This window comes from Pavona decussata, unplaced genomic scaffold, assembly GCF_977016875.1.
Source record: "Pavona decussata unplaced genomic scaffold, jaPavDecu1.1 SCAFFOLD_6, whole genome shotgun sequence".
Classification (NCBI taxonomy): Eukaryota; Metazoa; Cnidaria; class Anthozoa; order Scleractinia; family Agariciidae; genus Pavona; species Pavona decussata.
The window spans coordinates 5,534,403-5,559,077 of NW_028145430.1; the positions used below are offsets into that span (position 1 = coordinate 5,534,403).

The 24,675-nt window shown below is 38.7% G+C and overlaps 3 protein-coding genes across 3 annotated transcripts in view; 2 read left to right on the plus strand and 1 right to left on the minus strand.

Moving 5' to 3' along the window:
- The first annotated feature begins 6,818 nt into the window (after positions 1–6,818).
- LOC146489370 (octopamine receptor beta-1R-like) lies at positions 6,819–9,321 on the plus strand. The gene is made up of 2 exons (XM_085110605.1): positions 6,819–8,354; positions 8,839–9,321. The coding sequence occupies exons 1-2, from the start codon at positions 7,680–7,682 to the stop codon at positions 9,319–9,321; spliced, it is 1,158 nt and encodes a 385-aa protein (XP_084966731.1). The 5' UTR covers positions 6,819–7,679.
- Positions 9,322–15,783: 6,462 nt separating this feature from the next.
- On the minus strand, positions 15,784–18,562 carry LOC146489371 (protein ZNRD2-like). The gene is made up of 3 exons (XM_085108556.1): positions 18,348–18,562; positions 16,756–16,846; positions 15,784–16,288 (listed from the first exon to the last, which is right to left on the minus strand). Exons 1-3 carry the CDS (start codon positions 18,471–18,473, stop codon positions 16,041–16,043), a joined length of 465 nt encoding a protein of 154 aa, XP_084964682.1. The 5' UTR covers positions 18,474–18,562; the 3' UTR covers positions 15,784–16,040.
- A 78-nt stretch (positions 18,563–18,640) lies between these two features.
- The window catches only part of LOC146489372 (nuclear pore complex protein Nup133-like), a 32,099-nt gene continuing 26,064 nt past the window's right edge, over positions 18,641–24,675 (plus strand). Inside the window, exons 1-5 of the mRNA XM_085108486.1 lie at positions 18,641–18,827; positions 20,977–21,092; positions 22,081–22,184; positions 22,739–22,975; positions 23,809–23,868. Of these exons, the coding sequence (XP_084964612.1) occupies positions 18,703–18,827; positions 20,977–21,092; positions 22,081–22,184; positions 22,739–22,975; positions 23,809–23,868 (642 nt within the window). The 5' untranslated portion in view covers positions 18,641–18,702. The remainder of the gene's footprint in view (positions 18,828–20,976; positions 21,093–22,080; positions 22,185–22,738; positions 22,976–23,808; positions 23,869–24,675) is intronic.

The window sequence follows — 24,675 nt, forward strand, 5'->3', positions numbered from 1 at the left end:
TTTTTAGATTGGCCCTGTCGAGTCTGTAGACGAAATCTTCAAGTATAATGTCTATAATCATTCAAATGGGCGCAACACTTATGCCTTTCATGCTCGCCCGGATATCAATTTTATCACTTCGCGGGGTTAAATTGCGCGATCCGTTAAAATTGTGCAATTATAAATGGAAAGGAATGGAATGTGAAGGAGACTGTTGCTTTATGCCATCGTGTGCGCTGCGATAAAACTATATTATTTTTTGTATTTTAAAAAGTTTGGTGCTTTTCGCCTTTTTTTCCAGGTGTTACCGAATGTCGCGAAAATTTTATTATTAAAAAAAAATCTTAACCCCGAAAAAGTTGAATACATTAGAGTATTCTGCATTCAAGGGTGATCATGATCTGCCGTGGTTAATACTAAAAAACCTCGGTAAAGTGTAATATATCATGGTTGTCGTGCAAAGCACACTTTCTGACAACAAGGTTGGTTTTATCACCGACCAGGTCCCTCTATTAACTCAATTATCCTAAACCTGTTACATCGAACATTGAAAGTCAGTATTTGAAGCATTATTGTGCCAGTGGGAAAATAAAGCAAGTGCGAGATTGGTTTGTGTGGGTTTTTTCCGAAGAGCCAAAGTAAAAAATGCCAACTGGTTCATAATGCCATACCTCTCAATATTTGGTAAATTGCTTCGATCTATCTTTGATCATAGCCCTGAGTAATTTTCATGCAAGATATTGTTACATTAATCTGTGCACTAATAACTGCAGCATAACCTGTAGTTAAGGGGTGTATTTAATGTATTTGGTAGCGGCAACGGAGACAATGACAATGAAAGTACACCGCATGGAGGGAGTGGCCCAAATCCCACCACCCCTCGAATCAATAGATTGTGGTGCTTTTTAATAGTGTTACATGAAGTGAACAGATCCATTTCAGATAGATATTATTCACAATGCCCAGTTTTCATCGACTTCGTCACGAGAGATTGGTATATCTTTCTACAGAAAAATTTGCCAAAAAATTCGTTCTCTTTTTCAAGAAAGAAGTCATTGCCAGCATACAGCAGGTTTATACCGTTTGTTCTCTCCTGGTGATCATACCACTGAGGAATCTCTATTTGATGAAAAAAAAAACACGCGATTACCGAATTTTTCGAGCATTCCCATTCAATGTTCCGGTATAGTCCCCAAAGAAAGCACCCTCACCTGTAAAAGACCACAAAAGGTCCTCGCATATTATTTTTGCAAGTCGTATTGGTCAAATCCTGAAGATAATGCACCATAATGCAGTTTCTATAGCCTCTGAACAGATCCAGGTTGCCCCACGATCACGTTATCTCCAAACTCCTAACTCACTGGTGCAGCTGTGATTGGTGGGTTTCTGTTTTAGTTGTGTCTGTTTTAAGTTAGGGATCCGTCCGTTGTCGTCATAAAAACAGTTGTTGGCGGGAAAACCGCGTGAAATTACAGTAAACAGAATTGAATACTAATGACAAGATGAGCTTATGAGTCCGATTGAACCACGTGACTTGTTTTGTCCAATGAAAACGCGCGAAAATTAGTAGGTAAAGCCAATCAAAACTGAAGTATTTAACAATAATTTTTAATGCTGTCGTTCTTCGTTCTTCTGCAACATTTCTTTGTTGTTTTTAATAAAATAATTATTCCATTCGTGCTTGTTGGGATGATTATCAGATCATATCCAACTCCAGCTTGTGGAACAATACAGCCAAACCACCTCCCAGCGACCACTTTTCCAAAATAATAAAAATACCAAAATTTTCCCGGTCAAATCACTATATGTGGAACCTCTCGTAGGCAACCTTAAGTTTTCTGTATTAAAGAGATTTAAAATCGCGTTTACGACAAGCTTACTTACTTACTGTCCATCATGCCTGTGTGGCACATAGGACAGCAACCCTACCTATCTCTAGCCAGTTTCTCAATGGTGCTCCAGCTGTGATTGAGCTCCTTTAGTTCCTTTAGCACTCAGCACTTCCAACTTCAAGCCAGTGGTTTTCCTCTGGCTTTCACCACCGGCAGTCATGCGGTTCGGAGATCTGGGAGGGTCTGTGTGCAGATTGTTGGTTGTCGTCGTTGCTGTTTCCGTATCAAGTTCTTTTTACAGGATGAGGTTGTTAGCCTCAAGCCCAACCCCCGCACCTGGAGGGCCGTGGGACTGACTTTAAAACATGGTTATCACGTCTGCCTTGAATGCAGGAGACCGGGGTTCGAATCCTCGCCGGTGAACCACATTTTCACATAGTACGTTATATCTTGCTTTTACACGTGGACTGACTTGAAATTCCCGTTGATGTTTTCTTGAAAAAACGAATATATAGATGGGAATTGTGCAAAATAATTCTGACCTTTGATGCTAACGGCAAACTAATCAATTTTACTGAGAAATTGAAGTCATTGAGCGGAAGATGTAGGATAAACATGGTCACGTGACATTTCTGCCGTTCGCCGTTTGTCGAGCACCAGAGCGAAGACCCGATCTCACGACGAGCGCTAATTCGTGAAAGTAATATATTATAACGCATAAGGCCATTAACTGAGAGTCATCTTCGGTTTCCTTGTTGAAGTCATTGAACTGACGTCGTATTGCACTAACGTATTGCACTGTCGTATCGCATTGAACTGACGTCGTATTGCACTGACGTATTGCACTGTCGTATCGCATTGAACTGACGTACGGCAATTTGTGTCAAGTTAGTGTCCGCCGGTATTAAAAAGATCAGTTTGCCTTATTATTAACTTATTATTATTATTATTATTATTATTATTATTATTATTATTATTATTATTATTATTATGTTGATTAAGATGTTGTCTTTTTATTATTCTTATTATTATTATGACATTTGTATTTTCTTTAAAAAAGTTTTGTGCTTGAAAACTAGTCTCGAAATCGGAATGAATTGTAAATAGGTTTTAATAGTTCTTTTCTTAACTTTTAACTTGTAAATAACAATTTCAGCTGCTTGGTATATTTAATAAAGATTTATTATTATTATTTTTTATTACTATTATTATTATTAATAATATTATTATTATTATTATTATTATTATTATTATTATTATTATTATTATTATTATTATTATTATTATTATTATTATTATTATTATTAAAACTGAGAACCTACAGTAGACCAAGTAATTTTCGTATTAAAACTAATTTCAAATCTGCCTGAAAGGAAAACGTAAGTGTTTATTGATGCTGTCGACGATTCCGGTACTGTAGTAGAAAAAAGCCCCAAATTAAGACTGTTTTGAGGTTTTCTTTTCAGACAAAGGACTGGCTGAAAGGATGCAATCAAGTGAACTAAATGGCTTCCTGCTTGATCTTGTCAGGACGTGATTATTTATTCTATATCTTGCTTCCAAAACAGAGACCTTTATAATAATTATATGGTAAAAGCATGGTAATAATTCTGGAATTAGTAAAACTGAGACCAGCAAAACGGGTGGAAAAGAGGTAACAATTGCATGAATTTGATTATTCAGTTTTTGTCTTCTGAATAATAGAGAAGTTTATCCAAAGCATCTCTCAGGAGACTTTGTAGTCACCAGTGGTAAAAGGCCAGGTGATGAAAGATAGATATTTGGCTACTGTGTGCTGACGAAAAAGGAATTATTCCCTACGCCAAGGACCTTGCACGAAAAACTCACCAAAATACATATAACCTGTGTGGCAACATCACAAGGCTTAGATTAAGGTATTTGTTAATCTCATAACTTTGTTTAGGTTAAGAAGATCAAGTCTGCTCTATCCTTATTGTCAACTTCAACTTTTCTTTTTCACTGTCACTGTTCAAAACCATCGGAAATATTCAGCTGGCCAGTCACAACTGTCTAAAGAGTAAAGGCACTCTGAAACGTAATAGATGATTGATATTTAACTAAAGAAAACTGTAGTTTCGTCATAAGGCTTAATGGTATTAGTGTAAATAAAAGTCCGCCTCGAAGAAACCATGCGAAACGGTGCGACAGATGTTTTCGTTTGCGTCAAAAGTAACGTCCTGCGGCGGACAGGGCACGGTAAATTTACTGGTTTCGGTAATAATTCACATAAATAAAAAATAAATCAGGGTACATGTACTGATACAACAAAAAGCATTCATACATCGGCAGGTCAATATGTTATACTTAATATCAACGATCCATGTGAAAACACCGCTACTGGAATCACCATACCAACACCACAACCATGATTAGGTACAAAAGTACAGCAATGAAACACAAAGTTGGATGAACTAGCTGTTATTCCATCGATGGATCTTTGTTTGTGAATATAAAATAATATTCAAGATATACAGGTAATTGAAAAATACATGTTTCAAATGTGAACATTTGAGAATATTATCTTTTTTTAATAACACGCAATCGCTTCCCAAAACTTTGCATTTGGGTTCAAGAAACATTGCTGCATGAATAACTAAAGTGTTTTTCAATTATAAGGTCGGCAAAATCTAAGTAAAGTAGTGTTTTTAAAGAGAAAAACATGAGTTTTTAAATTGCGTGCTTAAGATACAATTTTCAACACTCTACTGTGTCGTCACTCAACCAACATTCTCGAATCTCCTTATTTATAGTACCATGCAAACATGATCAAATCTTTACTGGAAACCGTACTCGAAAAGACAATTTTTTTGAGGTCAGAATTTCCCCGCCTTTATTCAGCGACAAATCGAAAATTCTGTTTTGCTTTAGGGCGATCACGTGACATGTGCTTCTCTGTAGAGTTCATTCGCCTTGGATCCCAACGAATCCCATTTCCTTTGGCTGATATAACTTTGATGTGATCTACAGTTTTGTCATTCTGGTCTCAATTCTGGAAATAGGTTTTGGTTGTTCAATGGATGGCTGTGATCCAAATTCATCTCGGGAAACTGGGTGCTTAAACTCAGCAACTTAATTTTTTTTCCTTTTCCTTAGAAGCCGACTCGGCTTGTGTTAAGGCGAGAGTTTGTAACCCGTTGACATAAAACGTGCGTTCTGTTTGTGTGCCTCAGAATAATAAACACAATGTTTACTAAAATTCATCATAGAGGTTTTAGGAGTTACTGGAATACCGGGAATACCGTGTGCGAGCGAACATTTGAAGTTGCGCATTCTACAAATTTATCTGAAACAGAAAACCCCGCAACGAGAACATTTAAGCAAAACACTGTTGTCTCCTGTGTTCCAAGATAGCTTTGTACCCTTTTCAAGACATATTTGTGTAAGCCAATACATATCGATCCGTTCGGATGCTCAGTTTAGCTGGAAATTTAAGTTGCAGTTTTAGGAAACGGAATTTTATTCCCCGAAGTTACTAGCAGTTTCTGGTTTCACGAAAATGTAAGCTGACCTTTTATTTCCTCGCATTTTAACGGCATAAACGAAAGGAAAGAAATTAAGAAATTTTGATCTGAGATCTTGTCGAAGAAAACTGTAGATTTTCTTTAAAACTAAACCCGAATTTTTGAGGCGGTTGAGGCCTTCCGAACAGATGTCCACCGAAATAAACCGTTTCAGGGCGCCTCTCATTATTATTCCAGAATGCATGCAATCGGACGCCCGAACTCAACTCATTTAACCAACCACAATGCTGAAATAAAATATTCTGCTTGATGAGTTGATGAATGAATAATTCCAATCACTTTGTCAAATCACACGGTCTTTTTACGTAAGGGATGTATTAAAACAAAGAGAAGAAGCCAGCCCGGAACCACGCCAGTTACTCTGTTGTCCGCTCCCATGCTGATATCGCTTCATTAATGCATTCGCAGTGAAACAAAAAGCGGTTCAATATCCTTTTTATTTTAATTTTTTTTCTCATTCGACGACTAGGAAAACAAAGAAAGGTCATCATTTAGCAAACTACGATGGATCAACGAACCATTCTGGAAACTCAAAAGGAAATAGCTGTGTGGTCAAAACTGTCGTGACACAGAGATAGGCGATAGGTCCTTACTTTAATACAAATTTGGGAAAAAAGAGTCGGCACCTACTCGTCAGCAACAACAAACTGAATAATCTAATACTGTGTTCAAACTGAACTTTCCCTGGGTTGTGATGTCCTTGCAAACCTCTCAGGTGCATGTGAGTGTAAAAATCAATCATTTTTACCCCTTCAAATACCAGTGCATGGAGTTCGATCATTGAGTACCAGACAGACATCAGTCATGTATTCTCCTCAGTCCTACTGATAATGGGGTTAATTACTAAAGAAATTATAGTGCTGCGTCGATGGGGGAGTGGAAATGAATGTTTGGTTTAATCAATTGAGTGGATATACATAGTTTTATTCTTCATGATGCCACTCATCTCTTTCAACGCTAGTCTTAAGACTCATGTCGTCCTCCCCTGTGAATCGAACGACTGTTGTTTTCTAAATGAACATTTTGTAGACTGTACAACATGTGCTTTTTTGGCTGGGGCGTGGGAGTGTGGACATGTCAGGAATGTGGTAAGGTGAACTTTTAGGGCGTAATATTTTCAGTTATTAATTGTGTTAGAACTTGCGCAAGAAAGCAATATCAATTTTATGTACCTCTAGCCAATGTCCCGACAGAAAGGAACAATTGCGGACAGATTGGGCCACACAATAGTGTTTTGCACCCGATCCTATTGTCTGATATCACGACTTGTTAATCCATAACAGTCTAGTTAGGTCAGTTGCACAATGCGGCTAAAGTTCAATTCTCTGAAGGAGAATAAAGACACATTATTTTTATTTGGCTTAACTTTTACTATCAGGTTATATACAGGTTTTCATGGCCTGACTGGCAGCTAACAATTGGTAATCCAGGCGGACCAGTCTTATATCAGCTGCAAAGGGGACATATTTACAAATTGTATTGAGGGTGTGCACGTGCTCCAAAGAACTGACGGCGCATGATCGGTGCATGATTTATCTATGACAAATAACTTTTCAAAACAATGAATTGACAATGTGCTTACTTATTTTTCTGTTTATGCATGAGTGAACGACCTTAAAAACAAATTTAAATCCACTGAAATCAACATTGCTTGAAGTTTTATACAACTAAACTTGTGAGTTGTCCTGCAGTGAACTAGGCGATTGCAAAGGGTAAAGAATGTTTTTTTTTTTTCATGCAGACACCAATTCAGACGGCAATTAAACTTGGCAAGAGACCAATTCTGACAGCAAATTAATTCAAACAGACAGATGGGTGAGAATAAGCCGATATTGGATAAGTTACTAGAAAACGCCCCTCCCTGTTAATCGCTATGTCAAAGAAACTAGGAAGCCTCCAAAATGAAAGTTTTTGAAGTTTGTTTTGCGAGAATAATATCATGACTAAAGCACAAGGTAATGCCGAAACATTGGATTAAAAGCAACATAACATGGCTCTGTTACAACAAACCAGGATGAGACCTTTGTTCTTTTGTACAGTACCCAGACAATACCCATTTAATTAATCGGTCAACATACTGAACGAAAGTACTTTTACAACAATTAGCCTTAGAGAGAACAATTCGGCCGTTTAAGTTTCACTTGAGGGCATTCTTTTATTCTTCCCTTCTTTTGTCCGCAGAGCGTATATAGAGTTGGTGAAGACGCTGGCAAGCCATCATCTTTGATCCAGCTAAAAAGTTTGGTGCATTTTTCTGAAATAGGGTATCATAATAGTAGTTGGAAACAAGGAAAACCCAAGAATTCCTCGTTTAGCCTTTACACCAATGCAAGGTATGGAAAACAACGTCACCACATTTCAACCTACTGACCAAACGTCTGCCCACGTACAGCCAGTTCGCTCTTCTGCTGAGCTGTACGTATCCCTAGCATCGTATGCGTTCCTGGTAATCGCAACCATCTCTGGAAACGGTCTCGTCATTGGAGCATACGCTTCAAACAAGTGGCTTCGTAAGGCGGTCACACACACCTTAATCATCGGCCTGGCGTCCGCAGACTTTCTAGTTGGAGTGGTGTCGCTTCCTATTTGGATGCACATAACGTTATCCGATCATCGCGGCGCTCGCTTCAACAGTTACGTCTACCAGTTTTATATAACAGCGGATATTTTCATTGGTAGCGCTTCCATCCTTCAACTAACAGCTATCAGTATTGAGAGGTCTCACGCCATTCTCAGACCAATGCAGCATCTCTTACTCCACAGGAAAACATTCTACATTACAGTGGCTGCCATCTGGGTGTTCTCGGCGGTGCTGGCGTCACTTCAGCCTCTACAGTATGGCACAGACTGGCAGATGGCATACACCATTCTAACAGCAACAGTGTGCTTTTTCGTTCCAGCTGTGGTGATTATTATTGCTTACTGTGGGATTTTTGTGGCTGCCAAGTCCAAAGAAACTTTGACTAAGCACCAGGCTCACAAGACCACTTTGGCAAAAGAGGTGAAATTTGTTGTATGTTGCTGGTAATTACCGCTCATTCAAAGTGACGAAAGGGTGTTGGCTATCACATGGGGTTTTTCAAGTAGATTAGCCGTGAGTGAATTTCTCGATCATTGTCTTTGGTTTTCATAACTATCTTTAATTATATGAAAAAAAAAACTTCCCTGGATTATTCCTTTGAAAATTGAAGTCCATCCAGTTTCATACCTCTGTTGTGCAGCCAATCTTGTTTTCCCAAGCGCTCGCTTTCTGCCGGGATTAACTCCTCTGACTGACTAACTTATACTGTTTTCTGTGTAACTGATCTCACGCTTGGAAATTTGAGAGCTCAAGATCTCAGCCTATTCGGACACAAAGGCTTCTTGTTTTCCATCTCTTAACGTGACTGCCACTGATTTCATCTTCTATGTCTGCGTGAACCGTTAAGTGAACTTTATTTTTTGACAGCTAGTTAACAATTTTTTTTCTATCATTCTAATTCTAGGTTCGATTGGCCTTTACCGTAGCGATAATAACACTGCTGTTTGTTATAGCGTGGCTACCCTTGTTCAGTCTGACCATGGTTGCTACGTTCAACCCTGAAGTTCTTCCTTCTCCCACCACCTCAGCGCGGGTGTTGCACTTTGTCAAATGGATGCACTACAGTTCCAGCGCCTTCAACCCATTCCTGTACTCATACCGAAACCAGGACCTGCGCAGGACCATCATGGTGCTTTTACAGAGGCTCGTTTTAAGAAGGGGCCCAGGTGTGGATGAGGTGTTCAGAAGTCGTCGCTCAAGCACTGCGTTTGCTTCCACCTTTAGAAAGCTAAGCACGTCCTCAGACAGAAGCCGTAAGACCAGCACAGAGAGTCAACAAAGTACCTCCAGGGCTCGCTCTGGAACCGTTTTGTCATGGATTGGGTCTAGAAGGAACTCTGGAAAGGAAAAGAAGTGCACAAAAACAGATAATAACAACATCGTTTGAAAGCAGAAACCAGTGGACGTTAAAAGCGTTCTCAGTAACTTACAGCAAGGGCAGCCGTCAGCCATCGTCATTTCTCCTAATCTTAACAAGACTGTTTCTGATTGGAGGAAGACCCTCGGTGGGCAGAAAAGGAACTGGACATCCAGCTTAGTACATGTATATACATGTGGAACTAGTTTCAGTTTTTTTTTTCCTTACTAGTCAAACATACGTTCCTTTATGTGAAGATGCCAATTTTAAACTCGGGAACAGTAGTGACTCATTTCTCATGTTGTTGGTGTCATGGCTACCCAAGCCAACCTTCATTTTCGCATTTCACACGTGTAACTTTTGAATAAATCAGTCTCTAAAAGTCTTGACACCATTAAAGATGTAAAGTAACGTATCTGAAGAATCCGATGGTTTTGCTGCACAAAACGTTCACATAGAATTGCCTTCGTTTAAAAACATGAATCGTGAAATGAAACAAACGAACAGAAGAATCAAAGGCAGGATTCCGGTCCAAGTTTCTCAATAAAACATCTTGACTTGTTTCAAAGACGTTCAACTTGTATGCGATCAGATCGAGATACTGTGGGCAAACGATAAGTGAAATGTGAGGTTGTCAAACGAAACTATCCAATAAAATCACACTTGATATCATTTTAGTTATTCTTACGCGGTTTAGATATTCGCGAAAATTCATGTTTCGTACGGGGGTTTGGATATTCGTCAAAGGCTTTGCTGAGTCATGTCAAAACTGAGAAGTGCCAAGCTTATTCCAGTCAAATGAAATAGGTTTTTTATAATCTTAACACATGCATTTACCCCGGTTACAGCTCTTTCCTGATTTTCTCTTTTCGTTGTGGTAACTGCCGAATGTAGGCCATAACGCCCCCTCACGCCCCCTAATGACAGACATGGAAAAACGACATGATTTCAAGCACAACTTGCGACTTTTTTTCACTTAACAATACTCTCAAAGAAGGGGTATTATTAAGCTCATCCCTAAGAAGTGTAAAGAACTTTACTATATACGCAATTGGAGGCCACTTACACTTCTAAAAAGTGACTACAAAACAGCTGCCAAAGCCATTGCAAACCGCTTAAAGACCTATTTTCCAAACCTCATAAACAATGATCAAACTGGCTTTATGAAAGGTCGATATATAGGAGAAAATATCCGTTTTGACAGCACAATTAATTACGCCTATGCGAAAAACAATTCAGGTCTCCTACTTTTTCTTGATTTTGAGAAAGCCACATTAGAGTGTCAGAAAACTTTGCTCTTCTTTGGGTTCGGTCCCTCAATTAACCGATGGTTTAAAACCTTCTGTCATAAAACGGAAAGCTGCATTCTGAATAACGGCTGGGCAAGCGATTTTTTTTCTGTCCACAGGGGGTGCGGCAAGGCTGCCCGCTCTCTCCGTATCTCTTCATCCTCTCAGCCGAGATTCTAGCTAAAGCGATCCGAAAAAGACCAGTCATCAAAGGTTTATCTGTTAAAGAAATCGAAATCCGAATTAGCCAATACGCTGATGATACAACTCTCATATTTGAAGGCTCGGAAAGATCTCTCACCGAAGCACTAGGGATCCTGGAAGGCTTCAGCAAAGTGTCAGGCCTCAGGCATGCTAAAAAGACCGAAACGCTGTGGATTGGTTCGTGTGCTGGAAGAGATGAAAAACTCGTCCCGGAACGAAATTTTAACTGGCAAAAAACAAAAGTGAAGGCACTTGGAGTTTGGTCGTCCATCGATCCAAAACTAACTGCTACCCTGAACTTCTCTGAAAAAAGTAGGAAAAATTGGCAACACCCTAGGCTGTTGGTCAGCCCGTAGGCTCAGGCTCATAGGGAAAATTACTGTCCTCAAAAGTCTTGTCGCCTCCCAAGTAATCCACCTTTTATCTTCTCTCCAGTCAAATGACCCTATCCTGAAGGAATTAAACGATCTTTTTTCCCGACTTTCTCTGGAGTGACAAAGGAGACAAGATAGAGACATGTCATAATGAGAGACTTTAAAAATGGAGGTCTTAAGATAATTGAGATTAGAAATACTTAGGGACCGTTCATTTTTTATGAGCATGGGGGGGCTGGTGGGATTTGGTTAATTGCCACTACGAAACTGTATGACCCCCCCCTAGCATGCAATTTTTTTCTGCATGGCCCCCCCCCAAGCAGGAACTTTTTTTCTGATGACCCCCCCCCCCTCCCGCCCAACCAGAAACAAATCATACTCCTAACTTTAGCAAAACGCTTGTGTACTGTTAATATCAAAGATAAACGTAATTGTTACATTATAATAACTGTGATTTCTTTACAGTACTATTAAAAAGTTACCGTTCTCTGCTTAGGTAAAGATTTCTCTTGTTAAAAAAAAAACGTTTTATAGATAGCGACACGTTTACGGCAACGGCAAACCCTAAATTTCCATTTAGATTCTTAGAGGAACTATAAAAATAATCAAGCAAATGTTTAACGTGTAATTACTCCCCTTCGAGTAGAAACAATACACGTACAGATCTGACTAACAAAATACGGATTGAAGCATACAAATCAACGATTACGAGTCATATTAAACAGAAAAAAAACAGGGGACACACAGATATCAGGCGTGTAGGTAAGGGTTAAATAGGGGTGTTTGTGGAGCGCCGGAGGCGCTCTTACTAGGGGGGTCCGGGGGCATGCTCGCCCGGAAATTTTTGAAAATCTAGGTTTCCAGAAACCTCATTTCCTGCATTTTGAGACCCATTTTAGGCAAATCACAAATTTGTTTTACAGCAGCTTTTTAAGCTATATACATAATTTCTGCGGCATAATTGTCTCAACTTAAACAAGAAAGTTCAATGTACATTCCGCGCCCTGTCAAGTTCTGATAGCTATTCGATCTGCTGATAGTCATACACCAAGCTGGTAAACTGCACCATTCTCGGGTGTAGGCCTTCAAACAAATTGACTATCTCGTCAAGATTGAGAGGCATATCATATTTGATATACATTAGAACCAGGGCGGACATTCTACTCTCTCGCATGGTACACCTCATGTAGTTGTTCAACCTCCTCATTGTGCTTTTTCTTCCGCCATTATTGATCTTCAAAGGGGGTTCGTTCGAACCCCCCCTCCTACACGCCTGGATATTAAAGTACTGCTATTAAAAATGAGAGTTACAAGCTTTTCTGAAGATGGCCTACGGCTCAGATTTACCGTCAACTGAAGTCACCAACAACAGTTCTATTACTAAAAACTAATCTGGATGTTCACACTAGGCATACTACTGAGTCTACTGATACTCCTGGGTTCAAATAGTTTACTAATCAACAGTCTTTATAAAAGTGAGTACTATTAAACAGAACAAATCTATTGATATAGTTCTGAGTACAACCACTTAATAGAAAACTACTCCCCCACGGATGATTCAATAGTGAGACTGTTACGTTTTTATATTAATTTGAACTTGTACAAACATAGGTGTCTACTTCAGTTTATATTCATTATTGCTTTTCCAACAGATATGCTTCATTTCCTCAGTTGTTGTTAATATGAAATGCAGATTTCGACCTCAGTATGTAAAACAAATTAAAAGTGGTTAGGAAAATCGTATTAAATAAAATTGATATAATATTCAATTTCTTCATCGGTTCTGTGTTGAGCCACTGTCAATTTCCCCTACTAGCCAATTATTTCTGGTGACCCCCCCCTCTTTCACTCAATTTTTTTTGGTGGCCCCCCCCTTTAGTGCCATTTTTTTTCTCGTGGCCCCCCCCCAAATCCCACCAGCCCCCCCATGCTTATAAAAAATGAACGGTCCCTTAGACGAAAGCTTATGGAACAATTCTCTTATTAGAATCATGGACAAAACAGTTTTCTACAAAAATTGGTACCAAATGGGAATTTCCACAGTGAGCGATATTATCAAAAGAGAAACCAAACTCTTTTTTTCCCCAACGGAACTTGAACTGAATTAAATATCACATTAAAGTCTGCCCACTTACTTTCTACGGAATAACATCCGCGCCCAAAACACTCTGGACGAGACAAAAATCGAATACAACAATCAACGCCTCTGCACAAGAAACATTTGCAACTGCCCTGATGAAATTCACGAAACCAAGCAGATTGGCGTAACAAAAATTATTGGAAACAAAATGCGAGATGTCAATACCCAACCGGCAGAAATGGAGCCCCCTACTTAAGGATTTACATGACTGTAATTGGTGTAATGCTTACCAGGCCGCCAAAACAGGCATTAAAAGTGCAAGACCAACTGAATTTCACTTTACAATAGATTCCTTCATTAAGCTCTAGTCACAAACACTCGCTCAAAGAAAATGGGCTACAGAGATGATGATAGTTGTACCTTATGTCGCGGAGAACCTGAGAAAAGCCTTTATCTTTTCTGGTTTTGCAGCAAAACGCAGAACGTCTGGAAAATCTAGTTTCCTTTATGATGCAGCGCAACATTTTAGGTAGGAACTTTGCTCTTAATCAACTTACTGCTATGGGTCTGAGGCAGGACGCATCCCTAAACAGAAGCGCCATTAACTTTCTCTTCTTACTGGCTAGATTTCTTTATATGGATTTGTAGAAGTAAGAGAATATTCCAAAAATGGAAAGCTTTATACTTCACCTAAGACACTATAAGAAAGAGATCAAACCTTACTCCATTGATTAGCTCCTTTTATTTCAGTTGTCTACTAGGGATTCAGCAAAGACAATTCTCTCAACCGAATGCCTTGTTTTTTTTCTTAAATATTATAGCCTGAAAAACTCGATCTGAGTTTTTTCCACTCATTTAAGTTTTGGTGTGTATTATTATCATGTCTGCTATTGGTTTTTTTAACATTGTAATAATGTAGGGAAATGTACTGCAATATATACTGTATTGTAAGCAAGCTGTAATTATAATAAATAAAACAGTGCAGTAATGCAATTTAAAGAGTGTAAATATTGTAATGATAATGTAGTATTAGTTGTTTTTTTTTTTTTAGTGTTAGTTTCGATTTTTATCGTAAGCATTGTATGTTGGCTTCACACTACAAGCTAAGTTAGTTTCAAGTAAGCACTTGATTCAAGTGCACTTGAAAATCTCAAGTCGCACTTTAGAAAACTTGGCTTCACATGTGGTGACAAAGTATACACTTGAAGCACTAGCTGTCAATCATCGTTCGCGGTAAAATCAGAAATGCGATTGCTCGCCGGAAAATCATGGAGCCTTTGCAACGGAAAAACGTTTTATGTTGTTTACTCTTTGTTTTGTCTTTAATTTTAACTCAGAGAGTTTTAACATTACAGGAAATGCATAGGTACTTCATTGTTTACGAGAACTTGGCGACAAAACAACAGAACAGGAGAAATCTTCTGAACTGAAAATCGATGATTCATGCTGTCTGTAAAGGTGAAATTCAAATAAGATCGTAAGTTTAACTATTTGTATCGGCTTTTCCTTCTTTTTTATGTTTACTTACAAAAAAGACTGTTCCATGGAGTCTTCAAACTGCGAGGCGTATCTTAGCCATCCATTTTGATTTTTTTTATTTTCTTTTTTTTTTTTGGATTAATTTTAGTTCATGGCAAAATGTTTATCTGTCCTGGCACCGCAGCACGTGGCTTTCAGTTGGTTTCCCTTTTCCTATTGGTCAAGTACGTTCTCAAGTGTGGTGTTGGCCATCCTTGGCGGCGTACTTCGGCTTCTTTGAACTACGAACGTTTCCATGGTCACTAAGTAAAGTTCAAGTTGGTAGGTTTTACCCCTTCACACTCAAGTAGGTTTCAAGTGCACTTAGATTATACTTACAAGCTCTAGTGTGAAGCCCCCAATTGTACTGCAAGAAGTGTTGCTATAGCGTAATAAAATCATTAAAAAAAAGTTTGGGAATAAACTCACAATGTTTACATAATGTGCGAGAATTCCCGCGCGCTAGACTGATTAAACTGTTGTAATAACATTGTTTACTCACGCGCACGATAAAGAATACGACACAGTGTTGTGGGTTTCCCTCAGGAGAAATTCCTCTCAACCTCTTTAAAGAAACCAAGATAAATTATATACCAAAAGAAAACTTAATACATGTAGAATTTGAAAGACTCCCAAAAGAGCGAGGATTGCTTAATCGAACGCGGGCGCTACAAAAGCGTGACTTGCTCTCAGAGAAAGCCGTTTGACGCGAAATATTTCCAAATGGTAAAGTAGAGAGATTACAACAGCTTTCTCGTTTATCTAAAATATATTTTCCTTCACGGTTCCCGTACAAGCTTATAAGTAAGACGAAGAGTATCAGGAGAGTTGGGTGATTTTTATTTAACTGCTTAGGGGCGTTATTTCCTGAGTTTGAGGGGCATTCTGTCTCATAAAAGGGGCGTTTTGTTGGGCGCGTTTTGACCTGCTAGTGATACACAATCTTAGACAGCTTGCCGCACAAATCCGGCAATAACCTACAACATTTTTCAGTATGGTAAACGACATTAACCATATCTTATAAGGCTCATTCTAATTATACAGTTTATTTTAAAGCCACCTTGATGTTTGGTGAGACCTGTAAGCTATGGTATTTATTTCTACTGGCTAAATCGATCGTGTTTTGTGCACTTTACCCGTTCTTTAGAAACTGATAAACCCTTTCATCTACATTGGCGGTGGCTATTTTATTGTGTAAAATTAATATTAATAGCCACTCAGCACAACTTCTCATGAAAGCATCTTGGACCTTCAAAAATCTTGCAACTGTCAATCTGCGGCATGTTATTGTTGAATCTCTTTCAATGCTCTCAGTGTCTCGGCACAGGTCTTCAGAAGTTCACAAAGTTGCTGACACTCTCCCGTAGAGTGAGATGCACTCAGGGCTTGACTAGCCCACAGGATCTTCTCATTTACAGCCTGTACGGCTATGTTGATTGAATTTTGACTTGTGGAAGATTTTGCTGGTTCAGCTTCAGTATGCTTTTGTGGTTGAGAAATACTGGGTGTTCCTAAATTTTGACTTCCTACAACTGAATACAGTGGGGCCCTGTTAGTACGAGCAGGGCCTTGATTGATGTGGTGGGTTTTCAGAGAACCAAATGGCTGCATAAGATCTTTAGGGGTGGGCTTTTGGTTCCAGTGTTTCTTGCAAATTGAAACCTAGAGCCAGTTAGAGACCCAGACTTGAAATCCAGTGATCAAGTCCCACTCAAGGTTTTAACATGTACAATACAATACAATACCTTTATTTCACATGGTAAATGTTCTTAGCTAATCAGCTACTTTACAGACATACCACGAAAAAAAAAAAACAAACTAAAAATGATAATAAAAAGAGAGAATGGCTTAAACTTGTATGTACAGTTAAAAAATTATTAAAACTAAGAGCGGATCACAAGATCATTACATAGTGATATTACAACTGAGCAATATGTATTTACATGTATTTGCGCAATTAGAATATAAAGTGTATAACAGTGTAACAGTGTATACATACTGTGTGTAGAAGCTGCAGACTGGGTCTCAACATCAACTTCCTTACAGGCCACACAATAATCTTCTTGGTCTCGGTACTTTAATAGTACATTCTATGAAAAGAGTACAGTGAAAACCAGCTCAGTTTTAACAAGGAAATATAAGCACCTGAAAAAGGGAAATGTTGTGATATAAAATAAGTTATCATAAAAACAGCTACTGGCAATTTTGGCTCAAGTGTAACATGTATTATAAGTATTGGAACATAAAAATGTACACAAGTGCAACAAAATTAATGTAGTGCACAAAATTTTGCCAAGAGAACATTTGCCCCTACTGTACAGAAATAAGTTTCACAATTATCAACCATAATTTTCGTAGTTGTTTTGTTGCAAAACTAAAGAAGTTCTGCCACAAATTTAATTGCAAAGAGTAGGGGACGTAGTTCCCGGTGTTGTGGTCTGGTCTTTGTGCGTATATTCCATATATCCCCGGTCTGCAGTAATTGGCCTTAGCTGTTGCGGTATCCCGAAAAAAAAACTGCACATTCCTACTTTTAGCTTGGAACTACACTGTAGCCTATACATATAAAAGGGGCACATATAAGGGAATGTAATAACAAAGAATAATAATACCGTAATGATTTGATTTAGTGCCCAGGGTACTTATATATTTACTTTTGGTACCTCAAGGGAGGGCACTTATTCAAGACAGGGTGCTTATTCATATAGCTCACTTGTACTTACTTGCGAAATCAATTGGTATAATAAATAAATGCAGCTTCTACCTTCCTAAAACTTCTCTATGTATATTGTAACTACCCCTTAAATTTGTCCTTATTTTTATTATTGTAATATAGTTTGGGCTTCGACGTCAAAACTAATCTCTGCCCTCTCATTATAATTTCTGCAAAAGAGCATTATCAGAATTATAAATAAATCACATTTCCATGCTCATACAGATCCCATTTTTAAGGAACTCGGTAAACTAAAATTTAATGATATCCATTTGCTTCAACTAGGCCAATTCATGTATTTCTTGCAAAAATTCATTCTTGCTGACAAGTTTTTATAATAACTTATCCCAAAACAATCAGTTCCCATGCCTATAACCATCTACACTTGCTTGATAACAGTCATCAATTCTATATCCATTTCTTCTTTTAAGAAAATAGTTATACTACTGATTGCAGTTCTACACGCTGCATCTATCCAACTGCATCCTACTTGATGTTAAAATAATTTCGAAGAAAATATCAATACGTTCTGTATGATAAAATAAGGCCCTGTTCACACTAGGTGTCCGTGCCAGGGCCCTGTGCCCGGGTACTATCCTTGGAGGTAGTGCCCGTGTCCGGACACGGGCATTCAGTCTGAACAAGGCGTAAGCTTGCTTTAGACTTCAGCTGATTGTTGACGGATCGGTAAGTTAGATGTGGTTGGGCAAGACGTCGGGAAAATATTTGGCTCTCGGTTATGACGTACGGAGCCAGTTGCGTATAGCAGGACTTTGAGCCTAATATTTCCCGTCTGGACCTCCCACTCAGTCAGTAGAAATTCTGTAAGCTTAAGTTCAATCAAACTAAACAAGTTATACACAAGCTTACGTACGTACCCCGCAGACTTCACAAACGGAGCCCAACATTCGATAACCTTTTAACATGTACTGTCCCATCAGCGCACTGATTCGGTCACTTCTTTCGCGACTTTTGTTGTACTTCTCCTGTGTGATTTTGTCCATGACTGTTTAAGTTGTTAAGTTGTCACAGGAAAACGGAAAACTAAAGCTTGTCAGCCCACAACCGCCATTTTGAATATCGAGAGAATCCTGGGGACGAGGGATGCTTAAACTTCAGTGACCGACTCATTGACCAATGAAAGACTAGTTCTAGTCCTCTTTCCGTTTTTGGCGCGCGAGGTGAAGTCAAAATGGCGGATGACTGAGTGACAGTCTTGATAATACAGAAATTATGGCTAGTCCTTGGACAAGATCGACATTTAAAGGAATAGCAACTCCTAGAAACCGTGATTCTAGTCCTTTTACACCGCGACAGTCGTTAAACTATTCTTCATTCCTTGGTGATTCAGCTACAAGGTAAATACTTGCATCTGCTGTCTACATGATAAAGTAACTTAGTAAGTTTACATGTAGCGCACGGAAAACACGTGTGGTGTTCAACTCATGCCACTCTGTCCGGATGAAAAGGAGTAAGTAAGCAGGAAATACTACATCACGTGATAGCGCCTTAGAAGGGCACTAAATAAAATAAGTAATTACGCGGTCTGTGGGAGTACAATGATATTATTGAGCGAGTAATGCGTGGTTCAATTCTACCTGTTACCATCCCCCCCCCCCCCGGGCACACCCCCGGGAAAACCCAGCTTGTCTGGCCCGGGGGTCGGGAATTTCCTCAAGCGGTCTTGCCCGGGGGTGGGGGGGGGGGGGAGGCGGGGCAAATCGAAATAACTACTCGCGCAAGGACTTATGAGGTGACACAATGGCGGCTACTGAAACCACGCGGAAAAGGCCACGTTTTTCGTTTTTCACATTTCGTAAATTTGCAGTCAGAGAGCTGACGTAGACCTGATGAAAGAAAACAAAAAGTAATTAAGTTCAAAAGATAAAAGAGGAAAGGATTTCCTCCAGAAGAAAAATTAATAATGGTTTTGTTTTAATGGAATTTACCCGCTTCAGCTTGTTTCAGGCGCAGTTTTAATGTTGTAAATATACTGAGTTAAACATTTTGATCTTCTTGTAGAAAAACAATGATATATTTATTTGCACTGAAAATACAAAAGACGTTATTCCATATTGTCTCTAGGAATAATTTAAGAGTTGTTTTGTACAGATACATTTCAATTTTCGAGGCAGTTTGGTTGAAACGCCCTCCTGGTGTATTAGTGTGTGTGTCGAGTTTTATAATATTCGCTTTACTTCGGAAGGGAGTCAATTGTTCAAAAAGTTTAGGATTTTTCAGATTCCTGGTTTTGTTTAAATGAAGAAATAAATCATCAAAACGAAGCAGTTTAATTTTAGTCCATGTCATGAGTCCCGGGGGTGGGGAATTGTCTCTTTCTGTGTGCCCGGGGGTGGGGAATAGGACGTCAAGTACACAAATGCCCGGGGGTGTGCCCGGGGGGGGGATGGTAACAGGTAGAATTGAACCACGCATAATAATCTGGCAGCCCGCTGGCAGGTAAATTCAAATTCGTTAAGTATGTAGTGCAAGCCTGGTTTGAAACTGATTTCCCCTGAATTGTATGGGCTGGTTCACACCAGCAATGCAAAGGCAAATGCAAGCGCAAGCAAACACGCCTGTGAACTACCACAACGCAAATGCAAATGCAAGCGCAAGCACCAATGCAAGAAATGGAAAATTTTTCATTTCCTTGTACTTGCATTTACACTTGCGTTTGCATTTCACGCGTGTGAACCAGGGCAACGCAAAGGGAAACGCTAACACAAGATGAAAAATACTTGTTCCATGCCTCTACAGTTTATGTTCAAACCAAGATGGCGTCCTCCTCCGCCATCTCAACATGGACTCTAGGAAAAAGATTGCCACCATCTTGGGATACTGAAATGTGCATGCATATCTCATTCTGCTTGCATTTTTGTTCAAAAGTATGAACGTCGCTTGGGCTTGTTGTGTTTGCGTCGCACGTGTGAACCACCCTTATGACACAATCAGTTGCATTGGGGACAAATCTTTGTTAACCTACTTTTTACTCAACTGAAAGTATCAAGAATGTACTTTCCATTAATTAGTTTTTGCAAATGGTCAAAAATAATAAAGGAAAAGAACCCACTTGAATGTAGTTGATTGTTGCACACAGTTTGTTGACAACTGTGTCATTATGCTTTCTTAGAACTTTTGTCAGTGGTTCTGTGGGACCTATGACATAGAGGAGAATTACGAAGGCGTTCATGGTTCTGGTGGGTCAACCAGCTTGAAGAACATACCAACAAACTCTTCAAGAGACAGGGCCTTAGAAGGCTGTGCTTTTTTTTTTTCAGTGTAACACATGAAAATAAATTTGGAAGGGTAGCCATTAGAGCAAAACAGGTTATTGAAAGCTGTAACAGCATCTTTCTGTTGGAGGAACAGTGATCTCATGTATTTTGGTGTGACCAAAAGAAAAAGAACAATTGTAAAACTTTAAAGGTTGTATTCAGTTTTCCCAATAAACTGCACAATAAAGTTGTACAGCCTCACTTTGTCTTTTTCTCAATCCTATTTCAGAAGTCAGCAAAAAGCTCCCCTAAATTCTCAGTTACTGGAGGAGACTGATCAGCGCCGAGTGGAGACATTTGGTTTTCCTTTACCAGTCCAGATTAGTGAAGTACTCACAAAAAGAGGTAATATACCCATTTCACTTACACTATATAACACATGGTGCTTGAACTATCACAGAGTCTAAAATTTTCTCTTTAATGCAACAGTAGTTTCCACCAAGTGCTGGTTTTAAAAACAAACAACAAGAGGTCAAAATTAATAAACAGACAATAAACGTGTAACTCATAACCCAGAAATGACCTTTGAGATCAAAATACAAAACATGCAACAGTTAAGTATGTGGCTTTGTTCAGTCTCTATCTTTCAAATCCTCCAAATCATCATGTTAAGCTGCTGCAAACACACAAGAAACTGAATTGGTCAAAAGGCCAAGATGGAAGCGGCAAGCATGCTAGTAGAAATCTCTCAAAGACATTGTAGTTAGAGCTAAGATATAAAGATTCAAAAAATCCACATACAAACTGTACAGGAGTCATGTTGGCCCATCAACACCTTCTAGAACTGTATCCATATGTTAGTAAGCTCCTGCTGCAAATCCAATGGAAATGGTTGATTGATGAGCAAAAAATTTTCACTAGGGTGACCTGCCCGACTGTATACAATAAAATCTGCAATTCCACAGCGACAAACCGATGAGTGGTGCCAGATCACTTGGTGATCACTTGATGAGTGGGCACTGACTGTACCCTGCAAGCAGAGTCGCTTTGTTCTTTGCTCTGCTTACCTGGGAAAGGTCGAAGCGACTCTGCTGTCAGGGTAGGATTGCTGTGCTGTGTGCAAACATTAACAATGATCGAATGTCAGAAAATGGCAAAAAAGGAACACATATGGATGCAATTCTGCTCCACAGGCAAAAACCAGTTTGGTGGGATATCTGGTACGACAAACTGCATTGAAATGAGGTTCTTGGTATGTGTGACCAGAGGTTATTTTTTCTTTGCAGCGGCTACACTGTGGTTCTTTCTCTCTCCCTCGCACACACACAGAAATAATCTCTGGCACCCAGGGTATGCAATTACTAGCCTATCTCCATATATTATTGTTTTACAGATGATAAGCACATCAGTGTTAAGATTGATCCTTCAGGCTGGGCATGGCTTGTTACTGGTAGAAAGTTGTTTGTTTGGCGCTACATGCCAACTGCAGGAGCCAAGGTTTGTCAGCAAACTAATCTTGTAGCTGGTATTTACCACTTTCCTTGCTTTGCCAAACTTTTTTCACCAAGCCTGTTTCTTGTTTATCAACATCACAGTGAAATTTGTGACTACGTGTTATTATTGTTATTTCTTTTTCACAACTTTTGTGGACTCCCTCCTGTTTGCCTGGATATGACTTTTTTGTTGCTTGAGCGCTAGCCCTTCATTAAGGCAACTTCACTCAAAACGTCAGCTCTTGAATCTCTTTATGGTGACCAAATTACCTGATCAACTCAGCTGATAAAACTAAACATTTGTTTCCACTCTTCCACCAGGAAGTACCACAGTTTCTTTAGAAACTACAGTAATCCCCTTGTTTATTGATAAGCTGAGATTAAGCTGACTCTTCAAATATAATTTGAAAGATAAAAAATACACATGGAACTGTGTTTTCTATCGTAGTCTATTTGTCAAATTAGGGCAAATTTTAGCAATTTGGATTTCCTGTACAAATTTCCATTTAGCATAGTTTTTGAGCCAGCTCTTCAATTATTGGTGGTTTTGTTTGACAGGGAGTATTCTATAAAGAGCTGATGCTGCCGGCTTCTGAGCTGTACCATTTAGCTGATCTTGTTTGCGTTATGAGCTGTGGTGGTGATGGTAGCAGTAATGTGTCCATTACCTCAGTAATGGCTGTCTCGCCAGAGGGTTTGGTGCGTTACTGGCCTAGTCTTGTACATGACAATGCTGCCGTGGACATGGAAACTGATTTAATAGGATCACAATGCCACTCATTAACAGCTTTTCAGGTATGACAAACATCTGGAAATATTAAAAATATCCTAAGAGTTCTTGAAACATTTAGCAGTGCTAGGACTCATTGTACACTAAATCATTAAAAAATAACTGCAGTTGTTCCATTCATTTTTAATTGATGACCATACAATATCAATTATTGTTATTGCGTGAAAAAAAAAGTTGGTGTGAAAAAAAGTAGTATAATTTGGTGTAGGTGATTGCGTTGTGATGGTGCATGGATTAAACCCGACAGAAACCAGACGCTGCATGTAGCTTTGTGATGTCATCTGAATTAGGTGCTGGGAACAAGAGTTCAGATTAATCTGGCACATAATTGGAACCTTAGAAAGGTTGTTGACTGATATAAGGCCACAGTGGGGTAAACACACTGCATACATGTAACAACACCTGGATCGTTAGATTGTCGTATTGCAGCACCAGTCTCTGATCTAGGATTTCCATCGAGGAGGACAATGTGTCCCAGTCAACAATTTTCAGGGGGACATTTCAGTTTTTTAAGCCAGAGTGCACCAAGTACAAAGTTAATTAAGTCCAGTGACAGTAATAAAAAATAGTTAAAAAGACATTCAGTATATTAGGAAAAACAGAAAAATGGGCCACCAGCAAAATGAAGAGCGAACCAACTTTAGTTCTAGTTAATCATGTTTAGTACCCACTTTTTCTTAAAAACAAAGTCTTTTTTATTAATTTTTTCTTCCACTTTCATATTTGGTTGCTATTTTGGTTTGAAATTCCTGAATTTTGATCTAACAATTCTCAATGTAATAATGTAATTTATTCTGCACATTGCAAGACTAATATATTGTAAAAAATATTCTTGCAGCCATATGGTTGTATCTTGATGACTACCACCAATGAAGTTTTGCTTTTAAGTGGTTCACAGGTAAGGTTAATTTGCTTAAATAAATGATGTGTTCAAAGGAAGTTTGATGTGAAAATGAATGATGAAACATCAATGTTCTGCCCATCTTGAGATACTCGGGCTTCCTATGGGTGGTGCCTACTAATACAGGGATATTTCAGGATATTCTTATTCAATATATAGAGAATAATTTTATGATCATTTAGTGCAAGAATGGAGATTTTTCATTAAATCTGAGCAAAGTTACAAGTTTTTTCAGTTTTTCAGAAAGTCCGGGGTCGTAAACTCAATAAGTGAAAAAAAAAAAAAAAAAAAACCAAGGAAATTTTTTTCACGACGCATCAGAATTCTCTTATTCATTCTGTAGAGAATAATCTGACAATCATTTTTGTGCAAGAATGGAGATTTTTCGTTGAATCTGAGCAAAGTTATAGGTTTTTTCGTTTTTTTTTTTTTTAATAATTTAATTTAGAAGTAATTGTCGGCATGGACTTTGAATAAACAAGACGCTTTTAAGAGCTTTTACGTTAGCACTAGTGGCCTTGTTTATTGTAAGCCTCACCGATTTTTTAACCTATCCTCCCTTCGCGATTGAACTAACTGAATCGTTTTAGTCAGAAAGAATTGGGTGATATTGCATCGCGTAACTCGAAATTTTGCCGCCGAAAAATATTTCCCGCCAGAAAATGTCTTCAGCTGAAAGAAGCACTCTTATTAACTGAAAAGTTCACTGCTAATCATAACTTTTTGCATACATGAAAACTCGACATCTTTCATCCTATTTTTCTTTCTCATACAAAAGTATTACATCAAGTAGATTAGTTTGCT